The following is a 20,278-nucleotide window of genomic DNA, read 5'->3' on the forward strand; positions in this document are numbered from 1 at the left end:
GAGCATTAATTCAGTCTAGAAGTGCATAAAAAATTCGAAAAATTCGAAAAAATAGGAAAATACTTTGATTCCTTAACATAAAACTAAAAGTGTGTGATACTAAAAAAAAGAACATAGAAACGGGGTATGGAATTCCGAATTCTTATCCCCGGCATAGGCAACTTGGTCTATGTTCACAGTGCTTGAATTTAGAATGAGACTAAGCGTTGTGATCATCTTCAAACAGATAACCAGTCGGGCCTCACTGCATCTTAAATGATCTTGAAATTTTCCAGACTCAATAGCTGGTAAACATGTTAAAACAGCTTGATCAATCCCAGTAGCTTAGCTTGAACGAACAAGAGTTAGCTGTGGGTCGGAATTCCATATATGACACGCAATTGGCGTTCATATACGGTCACTGGAAGATCTCTGCGGTATTGCAAATAAAGTAAAACTGGCTTTTCATAGTTATTATTGTGCAGTTGAATTTCGGACCTACAGTATATCCATTAACAACTATTAGCTACTTTTTAGGCCTACTATTACTACTCACTATTTGTATAACGATGGTTTGCATTGCAATACACACTGACACCTATCTCTATGTAAATCAATGATTAGGACTTTTGACACATCAATAGGTTTAAATAGTAGGTCAAATAAGTGAGTCGGTGTAGCATTCCTAATTAACAACTAGTATGAGTGAAATTTTGGCCGATAATAAATAAAACCTGTTTTTGCCAATGTGAAATAATATCATGATATGCAGCAAGAGGGGAGAAATTTTATTCAAAGTACATGAAAGGTTACATGTATGCCAAATTGAACTGTTACAGTAATTTCTTGTCATGTCTCATTTGTATGAAAAAAATACGAAGGATACATTTGCCTTTGATTGCTTCGCAGTAAAAAGCATCGAATACATAAGAAGAGTTGCAATACACTGGATAAATGCTGTGGATACATGTAACAATTTACAAAGTGGAAAGGATCCAAGGGTAAGTCGATACGAAGTTCTTAAAGCACATAGCTTCCAGAGTCTCCATTCTCAAACTCCCTTTAACTTTCCGGCCCCTACTTGCAAAAGAATTTGAAGAAGGCAACTTGTAGTCCAGCTTGGGAGATAAGTCAGCTATAATAAGTGTTTGCCAAATGAGTTAGTTTTTGAGGATTAAGAGAACTCAGCATGTATAAAGGAATCAAGCCCGTTTTGATGACTTCGCTCTTGCCACAGATTTCTCATATAGATCTGTATACTGTGAAGCTGAAGAGTCCCAACTGAAATCTATCTTCATGTTCCTCTGTACAAGCTGCTGCCAACTCTCACTGCTTTTTCTGTAGTGATTGAATGCCCTTTCCAAAGCACTGTTTGCTCCCTAAAGAAGTGCGGATAATGGTCAGACTGGTAGATGGAGTAAGGAAATTATATGCACTCGGGAAACAAGAAGAACAGCTTCACATTTCTAGAGGTCAAATAAAGACTTATCTACCAACGATAAACGTCGAATACCTGCTCATCAGCCGTCACAAAGGTAAAACCATTACGAAAATTAAGCGGAATGGTATCATCGTCAACATCAAAAACACTACAAAAAAGAAAAATGAAGAAGATTTATCTAGATTATAGAGGAAAAAAATGTTCAACGTATTTGACAACAGAATAAATGGGAGTGCCACAATGATTATATACCTGTCATTCAAGCCACCAGTTTTTCTCGCAATAGGTACAGCTCCATATCTCATGGAAATCATCTACAAAAGCATTTCCAAGATACTCTAGATAAATTATATCTCATGTAAAAGCAAAGACAACTCACCAGTGCAAAAAGTGGTGTTCTTGTTTTTGCATGTCTACACACAAATTGATCGAGAAACACAGTGTGGAGCATAGGATCCACTCACCATTGGTACTTAATGGTCACCATGAAAACAAAATGGGATTATATTTTTCTGGACAATACCTATTTCACTATTTGTGCAGATCGCCAATAAACTCTCTGTTTCAAAGAGAAGTGGCCACCTCAAGACCACAGAGGATATGACGCATCAACTGTTATCATTGTTTGTTCTTTACCCATATAGTTTCAACCTATCGAAAATTTAGCCAAAGAGTGCAAGGAGCCATGGATTATACCTGTGTAAGACCACAGGGCTCAAAAATTGATGGGATAACGAACATGTCAGACGCTGCATATATGGAGTGGGAGAGAGCCTCATCAAACTTCAGTATTAATCGAATGTGAGGGTGACTCTGAAACTGTTTTGCAATACCCTCGAACTCCCTCTACAAAAGAAAGTAATCATGTTGAGAGTAAAAGATAAGTAAATTAAATTTCTACGATAACCATATTACAAAAACCTTTGCATTTAACAGCTATACTTTTGTGTTGATTATGCTGCCCAGTGCTGGAAGGATGCAACGCCTCGCCACTCACCACATGTCAATATTGTCCCCACTTACACCACCCAAAGGCCCAGGTTGAAAAGCCCCATACCCACATGGATGGGCAAGCTTTGGACCTGGGCCTTTGGGTGGCGTAAGTGGGGACAGTAACGACATGTGGTGAGTGGTGGGGGTCACAAAGGATGCCCATAAAGTTGCAATCAAGCTACAAAAAACTCAAATATGCTTTTACTAGGTGGAGAGCAATTCTACAAACTCCTCCCGTAGCTCTGGTGTTTAAAATTTGCACACCAAGTAAAATATATGTATGTATATACCTTGAGACAGAAGGAAACTTACTTGAATATGTTCCACAGGGCTTGAACCCAAAAGTACAAATTGTCCCCCTAACTCCAGCGTACGATATATTGCATGTCTAATAAGATGTACACCCTTCTGTGGCACTAACCTTGTTATGCAACCAACCTAGTTTGAAATAGATCAAAGAACTCAAGTGGGAACACTACAACGAATTTTTTAATCCAAATAAATCAGAATATAATAAGGATACTAAATCATATACTTAGGAAGAGATTTACAGTTTTACTATGGTTACATATAAAAAAGAACATCTTTAGCAACAATAGTTGAATTGCACATAATGGTGGACTAAAAGATATTTTACACTTTACCGAGTAGAAAAAATAAATGGACAAGAAGATACCATGACTTGGCAATAAAGAAATTAATCAAAAATCTAGACAAAACTTCTTACAGTAATCTTTTTATGATTTTCATGGACAACTTAAGATGTTACAATACTGTCCTCTTTCCTGATATGAAGGTCAACCAAGTCCATTAAAAATTTAGAATGAGTTATTATGAATACCGATGTTGATATATTGCATACCTTATCGGACACCAAAAAGATAAATGATATATTGTAGAAGGATGCTGCAGAATGATACTTACCAGCGGCTGTGTGGAGTCAGCAGAGGAAAGTTTTAGTTTCTTTCTCAAAGCTTCTTTATTTTCCAGTTTCCCTTGAGGATCATCAGCATTGTATTGGACTTTTAGAAAATCATCAGTCGACGGGTCCCATGAATCAGTATCAATTCCATTAAGAACTCCAACAAACTTTTTGGAGTAAGAATTCAATGTTGTATGAAGGCCACGTCCACCCTTTTTTAAAAGAAGTATATGATTACATAAAGGTAAAAGTGTAAAACCATGCGTGTCCTCAAACTATTTTATGCAAACAATTCATTACTATTGCAAAGTTGATGCCTGGAAAATCGTGGGAATTTGATAGTGAGTGGCATCAAACCATTACCAAATTTGTAGTCAGTATGATTCATAAATCTAATGAAAAGGATGCTATGAAGTAGTGAAGTACACATATACTGCATATAAAATCTATCATTGGCTGCAGAATCAAACTTCTAATATCTGAGGTATGCACCTCTATAATAATCTATGATCCAATGACCAATAGTTTGAAATTTTAACATTATGCACTAATCTGGAACATCACTCTGATTGACATTACCACTTTAGACTAGAAGCTACTACATCTCTTAATGGATTCATATCAGGGTAAACAGAAAGTGCTTTATCTCAATTTGTAGTTGATACAATTAAGGTTATTTGTTGGTCAAATGAGAATAAAAAATGGACTTCGGAAGTCTGAGCAAAAAACATCCACCCAATATAAGCTCTAGAATCTCTTCTGTGACTATTTTCAAATTCTGGAGCAACTTGTATATTCTTTGAGCCTTAGAAGCACAAAGGCTCATAGTATCAATATATTAAAGTCTTGTAGAATAGTCATTTCAATCACATTATAGCATTCAGCAAATTGGAAGTTAAAAACTAGAATAAATAAAAGCAAAACTGAACATAATTTACAAACTGCTACATCATTCATACCTCTGCAGTTCGCACCTCTTGAGCATATGTAGGAGAGACTGTAGTTACTATATTAGAGAACACCACTGCACCCTGCCATATATTGACAATAAGGAGAGAATAAAAAAAGTCAGCACCACGTCTTTACAAAGGAATCTTTGAAGTCCATGACTTTAATAGATTGAATAATATATTCTAGTAGCATGAAAATTATATTTGGTCTCAGAATCTCTCAGTCAAAAAGGGAGATGGTATAAGACGCTCGAGGTATGTGTTGGACTCTCAATTCGCCACAAGTTTCTAATGATATCCCTCAGCCAAAAGGATTTATTTTATCAGTCTGTAACATCTAAAGATTCTTTTACCTTCACAGGATTAACTCTGTCATGTGCTGAATTATCTTGCATCCTATCTGGTCTATTTAGCTGTGAAACATCGAGCCCACAAGAAGCCAACTCTGAAGCCGGTGCACTCCCTTGATATTCAAAATTGTGGCACGTAAAGCAAATTCTTGCTGAATTTAGACCCTTGGGTGCATATATATCCCAATAAAGTGGTGCCTAGGAAAGCAAGACGATTTTTAAGTAAAACATCAAAACAGAATATGATATTTGTAGTAAAAAATAAAATATAAGACAAAATTATGATACTAAATTTTGTCAGCCCTTACAACAAAAGCAGTCTGCCAATCGTGGCAATGGAGTATGTCTGGTTTTTTTCCAGCTTGAAGAATCAACTCAAGTGCTGCACGGCTAAAATATGAGAAGCGTTTAAAATCATCATGTTCCCCATAAATTTGACCTCTCCAAAAGAACTTAGCTGGATGTTGAGGCTCAATAAAGTAGACAGGAAGGCCTGCATTGTCAAACTTTTCTCAAAATGGAGCATTTTCAGGCACACAAATACACATAGGATAAAGTCACATCCAATAGATCTTACTTGGGGGGCGGACACACACTACTGGAATCAATGACAACCCCTTTAATGGATATACCATTTGTTTAAATATGTAACTATCCATATATTTATAATCCATCAAGAATATACATGTTCTTTGCATATAGCATTCAATAGCATACCAATTGGTAGGTATATTAAATTAACATACAAGTACATACATATTATAATTGGTCGGCTTTGGAAGGAAAATGTGTGCAGTAATAGAGGGGGAGATGGCATGGCCGCATGAATAGAGTGTAAATAAAGGGAGTTTGAAAGGGGGTAACAAAAGACACAAATATCAAAATGTTAAAGAAGGAAAGGCGGGAAAATAGAGACTTTATTGTACTTTTTTGTGTTTCAAATTTGCAATATCATAACTTTCCATTGGCAAGTTGGTTATCAACAAAGAATGAGACCAGTCATGCACACCAAATTCCAAAAACGAAAAAACAAAAATAAAAATGAAGTGTTCAGCACTCAGTAATACGAGTTGGAATCTAGGATATAGTGAATACCTTCAACAACTCCAACCCAAACTTTATTTTTAAAGAGTCGTCCATCAAAATAAGACTCTAGCACCATATCCAAGGCCTGCATGAACAGTTCAATCTCTAATCTAAACCTTCCAAATTAAAAAAGAAAAAGTAACCATGTCACTGTTTTGCATGAAAATCATTATTCAGAAGAAACAAAAACCTGCTTGTCATACCCTCAAGTCAGTAACACGGTCATATTGCATGCAGTCATATTTGGGGATAACAATTTCCACAAGATGTCCCTTCTTTTGTAATGCTTTACCAAGACCAGACACAACATCTCCTAAACCTCCAACCTATTGAAGAGGCAATCAACAGATTATAATTTGGAAAAAACAATGCAAGTAATATTAACCAGCTAATTAATTCAAAATATTTGCTAACTAATACTATAAAAATAGTAAATTTTCTGAAAATTATTATCAGCAAAGAAGGTCCTATAAAATTGAATTCTATAAGAAAGATCTATGATCCGATATAGGGTATCTAGAGCTCCGTATAACAAACAATATAAGACCTGGGGTTGCTCCACTCATTGTCAATCGGTTTTAAGTTGGATACCCAAAACTAATAGAATATCATTGAAAAATTGTATTGCGCCTATCTGTTAGAAAATAAAGTGAGACTAAATTTACCTTTGCTACAGGTGCCATCTCTGCTGCAATATGAATAATATGCAATCCTTGACTGCATATACCAACACAAAGCATGAAAAACACCAGATATGTGTATATGCATCCTTATAAAAGCTTTATATTTATTGCTTGTATTGAAAAGAAATAAATACTGCATACCTTGTTGGTGATGATATCAGCCTAAGAAAGGTTGCCACGATTTCAGTTTCGTTTTTGTTTTTGCAAGCCAAGTAGGCATCGTAAATCCGTGTGTCTCTTTTCCATGCCATTTCTCCCAACAGCTCTGCATCATTGGATGATATTTTCTTCTCAAGAAACCAACCATCAATCATAAGCAATATACGACTCCAAAACTCCCACGGCATATCAATAACAGGTTTTTCCAACGCCTTTCTCTTGCTTTCCTCTTTCAGATTATTAAGTACATCTTGAAATTCCTTAACCGATTCCTGGTATAACTGAACATGAGAATGTATCTCTTCATCAGATCTTTGGAGGCTCTCTTCTAAATGTCTTATTTTCTGTTGCATTAGCCCATCATATTGTTGCATTTTTTTAGATGATGATAGATGCAACTTTGCTTCTTCCAAAGATTCTTCCAAACTATCAACCTTCTTCCGGAGCTCATGATTTTGTTGCAGAACTGAAATAGCTTCATCAGCTTGTTTCGCAGCCTTATTAAGCAGTTCTTGTAGACTTCCAACCTTTTCCCACAGGTCCTTGCATTCAAGTTTTAGGGGAGAGAGTTTTAACAGATCATCCTGAGCAACTACAAGTTTAGATTCCAAGTTCTTTAGGGTAGCCTGCAAAGACACACGTTCACTCTCTAATGCTATTACGCGCTTATCTGTTTCATTGACGTTACTTAATTGCTCCTGAAGTACTCGTATATCATCCTTCAGGGACATGTTCTCTTTTCTTAATAGCCTGAGTTCCTTACTTAGAGAATTGAAGCTACCATTATCCTTATTCGAAACTATGTTCTTCTCATCGATACCCTCAGTAACTCCCTTTTTAGACAATTCACTCTTCAATTTCTCCAATTGACTTTCAAGGAGTTCCACATGTATCTTTTCTTGTGCTGCAACCTTAATTCGTGCATCGGTTTCTGCCAACCTCATCTCCAAGCTGTTAACATCTTCTTGCAAAGCCTCCTTTTCAATAAGAATCTTATCAAGATCTTCTAGTGCACGAACCCTTGCTTGATTGAGAAGTAAAATATCTAACAATATTCCAAAAAAATATAGAAATTAGTTTCTCAATGAAAGAAAATAAATTTCGACAGAAAGACAAACTTTAAGAACCCTCTAGTAGCCTAGCAGAGGCTTAATGGCTACTTTTTTTCAGCATTTTTTATCATTCCTATCAAATCCCCAAGTTGAACATGTTCTCCATTGCGAGCATTCTCAATCTGAACAGAACATAGCTCCCATTAATTCAATGAAACCCACTTCAGGGAACAATCAGGTAGCAGTAATTAACAAAAGCACATTACAATAGGGCAGAACATGCAAAAAATCATTTCAATTTCTGATATACTAGGCTTCAACGTGGTATGGTTTATCAGTACACTAAAATTGGAAAGCCTATGTGTACACAGATACACTGTAAAACTAAGGTACAAAGAATATGAATTCCATCCACTAACTTGTGATGATGTTAATCCTGCACAATTCAATAATATTTTGCAGTATGGTAAGAATGCTTCATTCGAGGTTCTATATATAAGAGTTTAGACGTCTCGCTCAAAATGATTTCTAGGGATGGATCAATTACTTCAAAGAGTTGACTTCAGGTCTGACCAAGTAGTAGTATATCATGTGCTTTAATTGCCAATCAGAAACTTAGGACACCTAACAGACTGTCTTGATTGGTTTTAAGAACTACTTATCCATGATTAATGGAAATGTCTGTTGATTGTTGTGAATAGTTTTGTTTACAAGCATTGGCAGTAGTAAGTACCTTAAACTTTGCCTCCTCTAAAATTGTAGGACCAACAAAATCTGCTCCATCCATGCTCTTGGCAATTACATCGATGACACGTTCATCACTGGATGTGCTTTCCTGCTGTGAACTTGAGGTATGGTCTACTGTAGAACTCTTAACATTGAGGCTCCTATCATTTGACCGGAAGTCTTCATCAATCGAAATTTCTCTAGATGAACTTGTACGTTCTATGTCACTTTTAACTTCAGTGCTCTCATCGCTAATGTTTTCACTGGGTGAATCTGCAGTTTCACCGTCTGCGTCAGTATTATTCTCACAACTTGACTGGAAACTCTCATTCACTGGTAGTTGTCCAGGAGAGACTTTCTTTGCCTGTTGTCTCTTATTTCGGAAGCTGAAAAAATTGCAATATTTCACCAGTTGAGCACATGAAAGAAAAATAGATGAACTAAAATTCTAAAAACACAAGAAAATCAAAATACAACTTATACAAGCATTCTACTTTGCTTCAAACAACCAAAAGTCATAAATAGTGAGACGGATATCAAAAACAGATAGATGAGAAGCTAAAAGAAGCCAGGAACCCACTGAATCCAAATAAAAAATATAAGTACAAGCCAGTTCTTTCATGTCAAAGCTGCGAAAATATATAAAGACTTTAAGAACTTCTTTGAACAGGATGACGAACTTATTTTCATTTTGAAAAGATAGGTTCCATTGAAGCATACTCTGTTTTGCAGAACGCAAAATCAATGACTTCTCAGTCCCACTATAACCACCTCTGGAGTTTGCTTTAAGTGCTGATTCACCAAATCTTGTTGATCTTTCTATCTTTTGCATTGCTCAATTTTTTAAGCATTTCCTCAATCTTTTTAATCTTCAGCTTGGAAATTGTGAAGCCGTTGCATCAGGCCATATAGACTAACCATCTTTTCCAAAGTGTTCCATCCATCTTCAAACCGCAGCCCCTACTGCTACTACATCTAACTTTCTAAACAACATTTACTTTATGGTAATTTAATTTATGGTAAATTTTAAGAATGTATTGATAGGCCTAGTAATTTGTGCATTACTACTGATATACAAAAGAAATTAGATTGCCCAGGCACCAACGTGCACTCCCTGTCTTCGAGTAAACCCAATCCACATGTCAATCTGTAAATTCCTTACAATAGCAGGCTAATAAGGTTTGCTACTAGAGCATTTGAGCTCCATAAGAAGCTTCGGGTCATGAATGATGTGCCGCCAACTAAGCTGACTATGGCAACATGTCAACCAAAATTTTCTTCCATAAATCTTCAGCAAAGTACAGTAAGTTCTATATAACGTAAATGCCCCATTTAACAATAAAGGAATAACCTAATGGCTCAAATATTTAGTAAGGTAACTAAAGCACCTCCAAAGTGAACAATGTACCGCATAGTCTAGATCTCTAAACTTAAAACAGATCTGATGAGAGACACAGCAAGTTCCTGAATGATCTAGCTTAAATATTCCATCAATACCAGTACCAATGTAGACACTGTACAAGGCAAATTTCTATCCCAAATTCATCCCACTTGAACCCCCAATAAAGAAACACAGAGACATCACATTTTACAAAACCATGGAACCATTATGCTCTTAAGTTTAGCATGCATTCAGGATTTTCGCTAAACTCTGTTCATAACTGATAATGACCACTTTTATCCAGTAAAAAGCATATCTAAAGGATAAATTCTGCAAAAAGAACCAACAGATTTCTAACAAAAACAAAGAATGCCCCATTAAACCCATTGTGTATAAAGTATATAACATTCAATCAACAATTTCTAACTACCAAATGCACAAAACAAAACAGCCCAATGCTTATTACAATCAATAAAAAACAAATCTTTAATTGAAAAAAAATCAAAAAGTACCTCAAATTTCTCTGCCGTATCTTGCAAGAAGTGAGTATTAACCGAGGAGAAGAAGTGGGCAAGCGTGCATTTGAATGGTTATAGGTAAGACCACGCCAACTATGATGAGTAATAAAGAAGGTTGCCATGAAAGCCTTCTCAAACTTTCAAATACTACACAAAGCATAGAACAAAAAAACTGTTTATTTCCCACCACTATAAACACTGCATGGGGTTATCAGTGTTATGAGTTAACCGTTGTTACAAGTAAAGAATAGTAATGTGTTTGTACTCTTTAATGTTGTTGTCTTATTTTTTAATGTTGTAATGGAACTGTGTAATTGTGTAAATAATCTAATGAAAAAATTTGCTAAACAAAAGCTGACTTTGAGTATTTAGTGTATTACGTGTTGTGTCTGTTTCTTATCTTGGCTTTGTGGTGATGACATGTGGATCTCACTAAAAGTTAGGAAAAATGATGTATTAAGACTATATATATGGTACTTCCTCTCCAATTAACACGGGTTTTCAACTATAACGGGATACTTTTTCCAATTAAAACATATGATTTGTTAAAAAAAAATTGAATATGTTATTCAGGAAGTTTTCTATCTCCTTTAAAACTCTGATGTTATTGAGAGGGGGGATATTAATTATCGAAAAAAATAAATAAATAATCCATATGCTTTTGATCTGAAAATTAATGATTTTGATGGATTTAAGTCGTTAACATATGCTTTTAAAGTTATTCACATCACTAACTTAACAAATTTCCATACTTGTCACGATTCTTTGATAACTTTCTCATGTTAAAAAGATATGAAAGTAACACAACCTAGCTAGGTTGTTGCTTGTAATATATTTTGTACCTTAATGTATATATGTTTTTTTTTCTTAGAGAGATTGTCATTTACCGATGTAGTATTTTATTTAATCCATACAAATACATGAATTTACTATATATTTTATTGAGGAGGAAACATAAATCACATGTATTTTTTTACGGCTAAAAAAAGTGAAACAACTTTTATTTCACAAATTTCTACACTATAAGACAATAACATCTTTTATCTATCAAATAACATTTTTTTTTTTAATTTCCACATTTGTACAAATTAGAAGTACCTCCCTCACTTCACTACAATAAGTAGTATCAGCTCCATCTGTTTTAATATTTTAGAATAACCTCCCTCAAGTCACTAAAATTATATAATTATCTCTGTTTTTTTTTAAATAAATTAGAAAAAACCTCCTTTTTTGTCACAAAATTTATGTAATCAACCCTCCAAGACTTATATCCATACCACTTCTTGAATTAGAATTAGCATAAAAACTTTTTGAATTAGAATTAGAATCCGAAAAAATCTATGCTACTTATCGATCTCAAGGTGATCAGTTTGAAGACTTAAAAAAGAAACCGAGCATAGCACTGTTCGCATCTTTAATATACATATTCCAAACTGAAACAACTTTTATTTGATGGGTTGACAGGAAATTTGTAGAAATTAGTATGAAACACAACTGAGATAAAAAATTTATTTGAGTTGGGTCGTGGGACACAACAAATTTATTGTTTTAAACTACTTCTCATAGAGATAATTCAGAAGCTTCTTCTAACCTTCAACATTCTTTCCCAATATCATTTTTTTCGCCATGTCTCAACAACAACTAAAAACATAGTTTTTTTTACTTCTGATACCAATTTCGAAAACCTTAAAATTGTGTTAGAAAAAACTCCAACTCTTCCACATTAAACTCCAATCTCACAATCTCACTCACGCCACGTCCTACATCAAAAAACCTCATTGAATAACCTCATTTCTATTATCTAGTTGAACATTTTACTCCTCTTTGCTCTATCTACTCTCTTACTTCGTCCTTCTAAGTTCTAACCCATTATTCTCTACTGAAAAATGGCAAGTAGTTTTTTCAACCAATTCGAACCACCACCTCCCAAGCCCATCCAAAACTTATGGGTCCGATATAATGAAAGTGGATAAAAATTTTCCTTTACAGATGATGAAAACGACTCTCTAGTTGAAGATGTTATGAGAATCAAAATACCATCCCAATACATTCAAGATTTTAGGAGTGCCCATTTTCGCGCCAGGAAAACTCCAACCGTCGTAAATCTTTTATATGCAAATTCAAAAAAGAACCTAGTTTTACTAGAAGGGTTGACAAGAAATCTTTCGAAATTAGTAAGAAACAAAACTGAGAAAGATAATTTTTTTGACCAGATAACTGTCCGTGGTCGGGGTCGTGGGTCAAAGCAACTTCATTTATTTAGTCCACTTCTCATAGAGATTATTCAATAAAAACTTCTTATAACATTCAATTTTCTTTCCCAAAATCTCTTTTTTCGTCATGTCTCAACAACAGCTAAAAACATAGCCTTTTTTTCTTCTGATACCGATTTCGAAAACCCTAAAATTATGTTAGAAAAAACTCCAACTCTTTCAACTTAAGATATTAAAAAAGATAAAGGAAAAAGTAAAGAATCAACTTCTACCAACCGAAGTTCCTTTCATAATTTGGGGATAATTCTCAGAGTGATCGTTCAGAATAGTGCCATTAAAAAAAAGGATCGCGAGTTTCATCCAGTAGTTCATGATTTCATATTTCTTCTTGCAGGAGAGGGAGAGAGGTATGACAATACTTCATTTTTTTTACTACCAATAATAATTATTTATTTATTTTGTATTTGTTTTATTTAATCCGTACAAATATATGAATTTACTATATATCTTATTGAGGAGGAAATATAAATCACATGTTTTTTTTACGGCTAAAAAAAAGTGGAGAAACCAAAATATCTTGTTTGGGCTGAATATTATTTATTGAGGACGTCTAGAGTGCGCAGGGTGTACTCGTGCGCAGGCTTATAGGCCCTTGGACAATACTTTGTGAAGCTTGCTATTACGAGTGACCTAGATTCAATACATTACTCTCTCTCTTGCGCACATTAGCTTTACTCTTATTTATTAATCTTTGATAAATCTCTACACTGACAATAATACCTTTTATCTATCAAATAACATTTTTTTTTTTTTAATTTCCACATTTGTACAAATTAGAAGTACCTCCCTCACTTCACTACAATAAGTAGTATCAGCTCCATCTATTTTAATATTTTAGAATAACCTCCCTCAAGTCACTAAAATTATATAATTATCCCTGCTTTTTTTAAATAAATTAGAAAAACCTTCTTTTTTTATCACAAAATTTATGTAATCAACCCTCCAAGATTTATATGCGTATCACTTCTTGAATTAGAATTAGCATAAAAACTTTTTGAATTAGAATTAGAATCCGAAAAAATCTATGCTACTTATCGATCTCAAGGTAATCAGTTTGAAGACTTAAAAAAGAAACTGAACATAGCACTGTTCGCATCTTTAATATGCATATTCCAAACTGAAACAACTTTTATTTGAGGGGTTGACAGGAAATTTGTCGAAATTAGTATGAAACACAATTGAGAGAAAAAGATAATTCATAAGCTTCTTATAACCTTCAACATTCTTTCCCAATATCATTTTTTTCGCAATTTCTCAACAACACCTAAAAACATAGTTTTTTTTCTTTCTGATACCAATTTCGAAAACCTAAAATTGTGTTAGAAAAAACTCCAACTTAAAAGGCAAAGGAAAAAGTAAAGCATCAACTTCTATTATTCCAAGTTCATTCAATAGTTTCGGGATAATTCTTAGGGAGATCGTTCTGAACAGTGGCATTAAAAGAGAGGAGTTCAATCCTATAGTTAATTAAAGACTTCATACTTCTTCTCGTGGTAGAGAAGTATGATTTGATATGATAAGACTTGCATTTTTTTTACAACCAATAATATCAATTTTTTTAAAGATTTTATTATTATTATTATTATTATTATTATTATTATTATTATATTTTTAGGGACCTTGATAGGGTAAGGAATCACCCTGCACTTTTGAACGTCGGATTAGATAGAGTGAGCTTTGGAAATGGCAAAAGAAAAGTGGTCAGTCACCCACTATACCTTTGTTTCCCAAGGTCAATGCTCAAATCAAATAAAAATCTATGCTACTTATCGATCGGTTTGAAGACTTAAAAAAGAAACCGAGCATAACACTGTTTTCAACTTGTTTCAACTTTCAACAAACGACATAATACAGAGAGATTATTGTTGGTGTTTTTGAGCTGTGGGCATTGTTTTATTTTGTGTTTTGATGAAATATGGCTAGTGCTTTTGGGTCTATTAATGGTGGACCATGGGTTCAAATAAGTTGTTTCAAGGATAGGAAAGTTAGAAGGAAGCTTTCTTGTGTTTCTTCTTTAACTGATCAATATAGAACTCAATGCCCGAGCATTTCTGTTATGGTTTCAATAGATTGGGAGTTCTAGCTGACAAGAACCTCAAAGTTTGCTTATTTGGTCATTTAGAGGTATCAAAACATTATAACTTTCAATCCTGTTATCTTTCTGATTTGGATTTTTAAATGAACCTGAATATAACTTACCTTGATACAACAAACGTAAATATTACATCTGCTCTCATCATTTTTATTTTTTTTGGCTAATGAGTTCTCATGTTGAATTGAATATATGACATTGAATATCCAAGTTAAGACACAGTAAATTGCCTTGTGTACTATTTTGGAATTAAATGTTTGAGTTTGATGTCTTGAATCCCCCTTGTCTTGTTATCTGTATGTGTAATGGGGGTGTTCTTCTTTAGACTTGCTGGAACGCGGCAGCAGCATCACTGAAGGTGGCTTCACTTGTGAAAGCAAAAGTCTCAAATCAAAAAACAAAGGGGATTTTTTAGTATTACCCCCCTAAAAGAAAGGGAGGATTCACCTAAAGCATCGAACTTCAAACACAGACCTGGTGAGATGCTTAAATGGAGAACGAGCAGGAAACTATGAACTACACTACAGCTAGAACTAAATGTACATATATCAACGTATGCTGGTGCGTTCAAGTCTTGCTTAGATCTTGGTGTGCCCTAAGCAAGTAAGCAACTTTCCTTAGGTTTCACTTTTCCCTAAAAAATTGTCCTAATTTATCATATGGATATATCTTACTTTTGTTTAAGGAGTTGTTAACCTGGGCAAGTTACTGTACCTATTTGACCACTAGATTCTGTAAGTTGTTATCAATAGTCTGCCAATGTTTTACGCATGCAAATTCTGGTTAATTTGATCTATGAAGTAGGCCTATCGTAATTAGGGCTCTAATGGTTACTCCCATAGAGATTTTGTGTTCAGCGCTCAATTGCTGTTATGCCAGTCCTATATAATGTATGGGAATCACTTTCAATTTTGTCCATATATGTTTTTCTTTTGATTGGTGGAATGTGACTGAGGAAAGGCCATAAGTTTTTATTTCTTTATCTTTTTACGTGCATATTCTTTTACTTAATCAACTCTGATTTTTCATCCCAGAGTTCTCTAGATTGAAACTTATTCTAATTGCACTCTCATTTCCACAGCAATTATCTCTTAACCATCCCCCCATTCCTGAAAAATTGGGGCTTCCTGATAAAATTTCAATGAAGAGTGATGAGACAACAAATTTTGGTACACCTGACATAAACTTTTCGGACAAAGAGATGGAGCATAAAGTCTCGGTGCAGAACCTTTCCCCTGATGAACTGTTTCCTGTGAGTAGTTGGTTATGAGCACCTTTGAATGATAAAGATTAAAGACCATCTTGGCTTTCCTGATGTTTTGGTGTTTGATTCCTACAGCTCTCAGTCAAGGTTTTAGGAAAAGGGAATAAGGATACAGCGATTGCATTGCTACGGTAATACTATAGTCTCAAATACTTTATACAAATTCATCTAATACCCATTATTGGTTCTTATTAAACCTCAGAAGAGACGTTTGATACAGGTTAGCACTTAAGAAGGACCCTGAATACATAAGAGCTTTGGTTCTTCTTGGGCAGGCTCTCATTCCACTGGAAACAACGGAGGCTACTGTATATCTTGAGCGTGCAGTTACCAAGGTCAGTTATTTTTTTAACCGTTCATGAATTGTTATAAACTTATTTAGTTGATTATGGTGAATCTATTATCCTTCAGTCTTCAGTTACCAGAACTTGTGATGCTATTCTGAACAGCTATTGCATTTTGGCCATCCAACTAAAGACGAAGATATTGATCTGTTAATTCTTGCTTCTACATGGGCAGGTGTTACTTGTATTCCACAGGTGAGGTTCAGTATAAGTCCATTTTATGGTTTGATGGCATTTCTAGTTGATAGAGGAAAATTTACTTTAGATTGTCCCCACTCCATAAAACACGTGTCTACACAAAGATAAACCTTTTATGATTTTTTTTTAAAACATGATTTAACTATGGCGTCACCAATGATGCCAGTGTTCTCCATCCAAGTATCCAACCCAGGTTTTCTGTGCTCATAGATTGTGATACACTGACTGGTCATATGGTTGGTATCTTTACCATTCATGTGTAGGTTGTGAGCCCGAGAGGTGGCTAACTATATGACTTTCCACGTTTTGGAGAACAATGGAGTGGGGGGGCTGAGCACCCTATTCACTTCGTATTTTAATCCTTGGTGAAAATCATATTAGATTTTATCTTCTTTTGCAGGGGAAGATTCTACAAGGATTGGAACACTTGCAAAGAATTGGACAGATGAGGGAACCTGAGGACCCCAATGGAAAATCTCATTACTATGATGGGTTGCTCGTATTAGCAAGGTTTGTTTTCATACATTTGATCATCATTTTACTTTTTTGAGGTTTTCTTACATTGTTCGAATTTTTATTCAACTAAAATTTAATTTGATAAATTGTTGAATCTGTCTCTTGGACAGTGCTCTTATTAATGAAGGCCAAAAGGATGAAGCTGCTAAGTACTTGCGCAAGGCTACTGCTTATGATTATGATAGGTATAATATATATTTGCAACATTGCTTAGAGGATTCAAATGATGTCATTACTACTAGTGATCAGAAAGCTCAATGATGAGCGAAGTCCACCAACGGCGCTTTGAATTGTTAAGAGGAAGCGGCAAGTCAGAAGTGTAATATACTCATTGTGATCTCATTGACACTACTCGGTTGCTTGTACAGGAGGGCCCTCGCAACATTGCAAAGGGCACTTGGTCCTTGTCTTCTTTTCCACCTTCTCCTTGATCTGTTCCACCAAATCCAAATTGTAATCACCCTTCACTAGTTTATTCCCCTTTATGTACTCTTCGTACAAAATTTTGATTGCAACGACATCCATATCAAACAACCATGAACCGTTATATTTTGGTTGTTCTGCCAACAACAAAACAATGAAACTAATAAACTAAGACAATAATGTTAATGTGATGACCATTATAGAAAAACAGGGAGGGAGGGAGCAAACATACCTCGAAATCTCTCCAAGTGAGTGTTCAAATCCACGAGTTTCGGCTCATCGATCAGGATGGCAAGTCGTCTCTTCTTTTGGGGGCAAGTCTTCCATGTTTTGATCAAGGGCATATTTGTATTCTTTTATAATTTATACCCAACAGCAACAACATGTTTGTTTCTTGGGTAAATATCACATGCCCACTACAAGGAAATTCAATTGTCAGTACAGTGTACACACTTGGGATAAACTCAAATCGTCCAAAAGGGAAATTAGCATAGGGCTGTTTTTTGGCGCTTACGATGAGGCCTTGGAGCCCCAGTTTATAATAAGATACACTCATACCAGCCAAAGATTTGAATCCAACCCCATCTCTTAGTCCATGCTAAACGTTTAAACAACCATTCATTCACTGTGCAAGTTTCTTATGGAGTTGATGATCTATAATCTCGAAGATGTATTTAAACCAACCATTTTAGATTTTAGTAATGATTTCATTGTCATTTTCTATATAATAAGTTAACGCATAAAAACATCGATCTGGAGATGGGCTGTCAAATGGGAAGATGGAATTAGTGAAACATGCCCATGCATGGTACTTGAAGTTTCAAAATAGTACCTACCGATAAGACTATTGGGCCAGTTATTGACATACCCATCCGACCTGATAACGGCCCAGCCCAAAAACTGAAGTTATTTTTTTAGTTTTTCAAATAAGTATTATTAAATTTGTAACTACTAGTATACATTTTAGGCTTGATAGATTAGTGTTGTAGTACCACATATAAGACTTGGGTTCGAGTTTTACTACTCTATTTTAGAAAAATAATAAAAAAATACACTATTTCCATATAATTTTATTAGACCTAGGCTAGGCCTTGGTGTTCATCTGTTGGCTGGCTTGCTGAGGGTTATAGTTGGTTGCTGGTTCACGCATGGAGTTTAAAGCTTGGGACTTGTGAGTTATTTGGGTGATAAAGATTATACCAAGATTATTGAAAAAAAAAAAAAAAACTTGGGGGCAAAAATGTCACAGCATTAATTTGGGCCTTTGGGGGTTAAAATTTGAAAGAACAAAAAAAGAAGATTAGATAAATTTCCTTAAAAGCGTGAGATTATACCAGATTCTTTATTTTTTTACTGGTTAACGAGTTGTCGATTTATATGTTTGGGTCAATGTGATGTTCTTTTTCCCGATAATCTCCAATGTGATGCTTGATTAAGTGATTGTAAGAAACTAGAAAGTGATTGTGAAGGTGTGCTAAAGCAACGCTGTTTCCCTAGAACATGAACCCCTGGCATGACGGTAAAACGGTCTTGTAGATCCAGTAACCCAGAAATTATTTTGTTTATTGTGTTTGGAAACAATTTTTTTTTTTATTTTCCGTCTTTTTATGGAAAACATTTACTGAGAAGTGAAAAGTAGCTGTGGGCTGTGGCTGATCTTTGGTGGGTATTAAAAAAAAATTATGGTGATCTGGCATGAAAATCTTGTCAAAACAAGTAAGAGGGGCATCCTAGCCATGTGTTTTCATTACTCAGAATAACTCCAAAATGTAACAGATTGAGACCGTCGATCAGTTTATGTTCATCAACTATGTATGTGGAAATCCAGGTACAAACTAAAGGTTCTACTCCTTAAAAGAGGGAAACAAATGCACAATATAATCATAAAATGGAAAAACTTCATTATACAAAAAGATAGAACTTGGATTCTCTCTGAACTCCTCTTTCCACGCCTCCTCATCAGCATCCAACTTGCATTCTTCTGCATTCCAAACAAATTTTGCTTTATTTGCAAGTGCTCTAACATCTCTCACACTATTCGCATGCCAGGACAATCGCCTTTGTACGGAATCGAGAGTCAAGTATTCACCAGTCTCCCTTTCCACCTTCTCTAGGATCCGATTCACCAAATACATATTGAGATCACCCTTCACTAGTTTATTCCCCTTCATGTACTCTTCATACAAAGTTTTGAATGCAACGACATCCATGTCAAACAACCATGAACCATTAAATTTTGATTGGACTGCCAACAACAAAACAATGGAACTAATAAAGCTATCTACAAAGAAGTCAAATGTACACAACTAAACGCAACATCAATTCAACTAAAAGACAATTTTCATTTCACATGAACAGAAAATAATGAAAACCTTTCCACATGCTTGATTTCAACAACTAATGATGAGAAAACTTTTTTCAATTCGATTTCTATTAAATGGAATGTTGGGGCTCAACTTACGCTACTCAAGCATCAATCAAAGAAAACTACATATGCAAAGTGGCAACGTAAGCTCAAATTCCTTTCTACGTTTATGAAAAATGGGCATGATATGCAAAGTGGCATATCGATCGTTATAGGAAAAGAAGTGAATCACAAACATTAGACTCCAAACACTTTCATACAGTACACAGCAGCCATAGGTAAAATCACATAGGTATACAAAAAAGGAGACGTGCTGAGTTAGCCGTCTATTACACAAATCAAACTTGTCAAAAAAAGATAATAACAGGACATAGTTACACCACCCAGGAACCATGTAGACTATTTTAAAAAAAACACGTAAAATGCCAATGAGAGTTCCTAACGATGATAGGGATTAACTTGTAAACTTTACACTGCAGTAGCGAAGGTTCAGGACGTGTGTTCTAGGGTCTCTTCTCTATGTACTATCCATTCATATGACACTAGATTGCCTCAACTGAGCG

At 35.0% G+C, this 20,278-nt stretch overlaps 2 protein-coding genes and 1 long non-coding RNA gene across 5 annotated transcripts; 1 reads left to right on the forward strand and 2 right to left on the reverse strand.

Annotated features, from left to right (window-relative positions):
* Positions 1-746: 746 nt before the first annotated feature.
* Positions 747-10,572, reverse strand: SS4 (starch synthase 4). Its single transcript, XM_086583340.1, has 16 exons — positions 10,235-10,572; positions 8,349-8,727; positions 7,724-7,797; positions 6,546-7,607; positions 6,387-6,438; positions 5,925-6,047; positions 5,731-5,806; positions 4,944-5,128; positions 4,639-4,833; positions 4,295-4,366; positions 3,338-3,547; positions 2,726-2,851; positions 2,117-2,266; positions 1,673-1,734; positions 1,493-1,568; positions 747-1,358 (listed from the first exon to the last, which is right to left on the reverse strand). Exons 1-16 carry the CDS (start codon positions 10,360-10,362, stop codon positions 1,182-1,184), a joined length of 3,147 nt encoding a protein of 1,048 aa, XP_086439466.1. The 5' UTR covers positions 10,363-10,572; the 3' UTR covers positions 747-1,181.
* Positions 10,573-14,192: 3,620 nt separating this feature from the next.
* Positions 14,193-17,278, forward strand: LOC147478522 (ALBINO3-like protein 2, chloroplastic). Of its 3 annotated transcripts, XM_086581801.1 has the most exons (8): positions 14,208-14,637; positions 14,931-15,208; positions 15,687-15,857; positions 15,945-16,000; positions 16,090-16,204; positions 16,319-16,408; positions 16,812-16,921; positions 17,038-17,278. In XM_086581801.1, exons 3-8 carry the CDS (start codon positions 15,747-15,749, stop codon positions 17,186-17,188), a joined length of 633 nt encoding a protein of 210 aa, XP_086437927.1. In that variant the 5' UTR covers positions 14,208-14,637; positions 14,931-15,208; positions 15,687-15,746; the 3' UTR covers positions 17,189-17,278. The 3 variants fall into 3 exon arrangements, with proteins under 3 accessions (XP_086437926.1, XP_086437927.1, XP_086437928.1); XM_086581800.1 differs by lacking the exon at positions 14,931-15,208 and having other exon boundaries at positions 14,193-14,637; XM_086581802.1 differs by lacking the exon at positions 14,208-14,637 and having other exon boundaries at positions 14,711-15,208.
* LOC147478523 (uncharacterized) lies at positions 17,081-17,903 on the reverse strand. Its single transcript, XR_015207301.1, has 2 exons — positions 17,583-17,903; positions 17,081-17,487 (listed from the first exon to the last, which is right to left on the reverse strand). It is a non-coding gene; the product is annotated as an uncharacterized LOC147478523 (long non-coding RNA).
* Between the last annotated feature and the right edge of the window lie 2,375 nt (positions 17,904-20,278).

The sequence above is a fragment of the Coptis chinensis genome, chromosome 9, assembly GCF_015680905.1.
Source record: "Coptis chinensis isolate HL-2020 chromosome 9, ASM1568090v1, whole genome shotgun sequence".
NCBI classification, from domain to species: Eukaryota; Viridiplantae; Streptophyta; class Magnoliopsida; order Ranunculales; family Ranunculaceae; genus Coptis; species Coptis chinensis.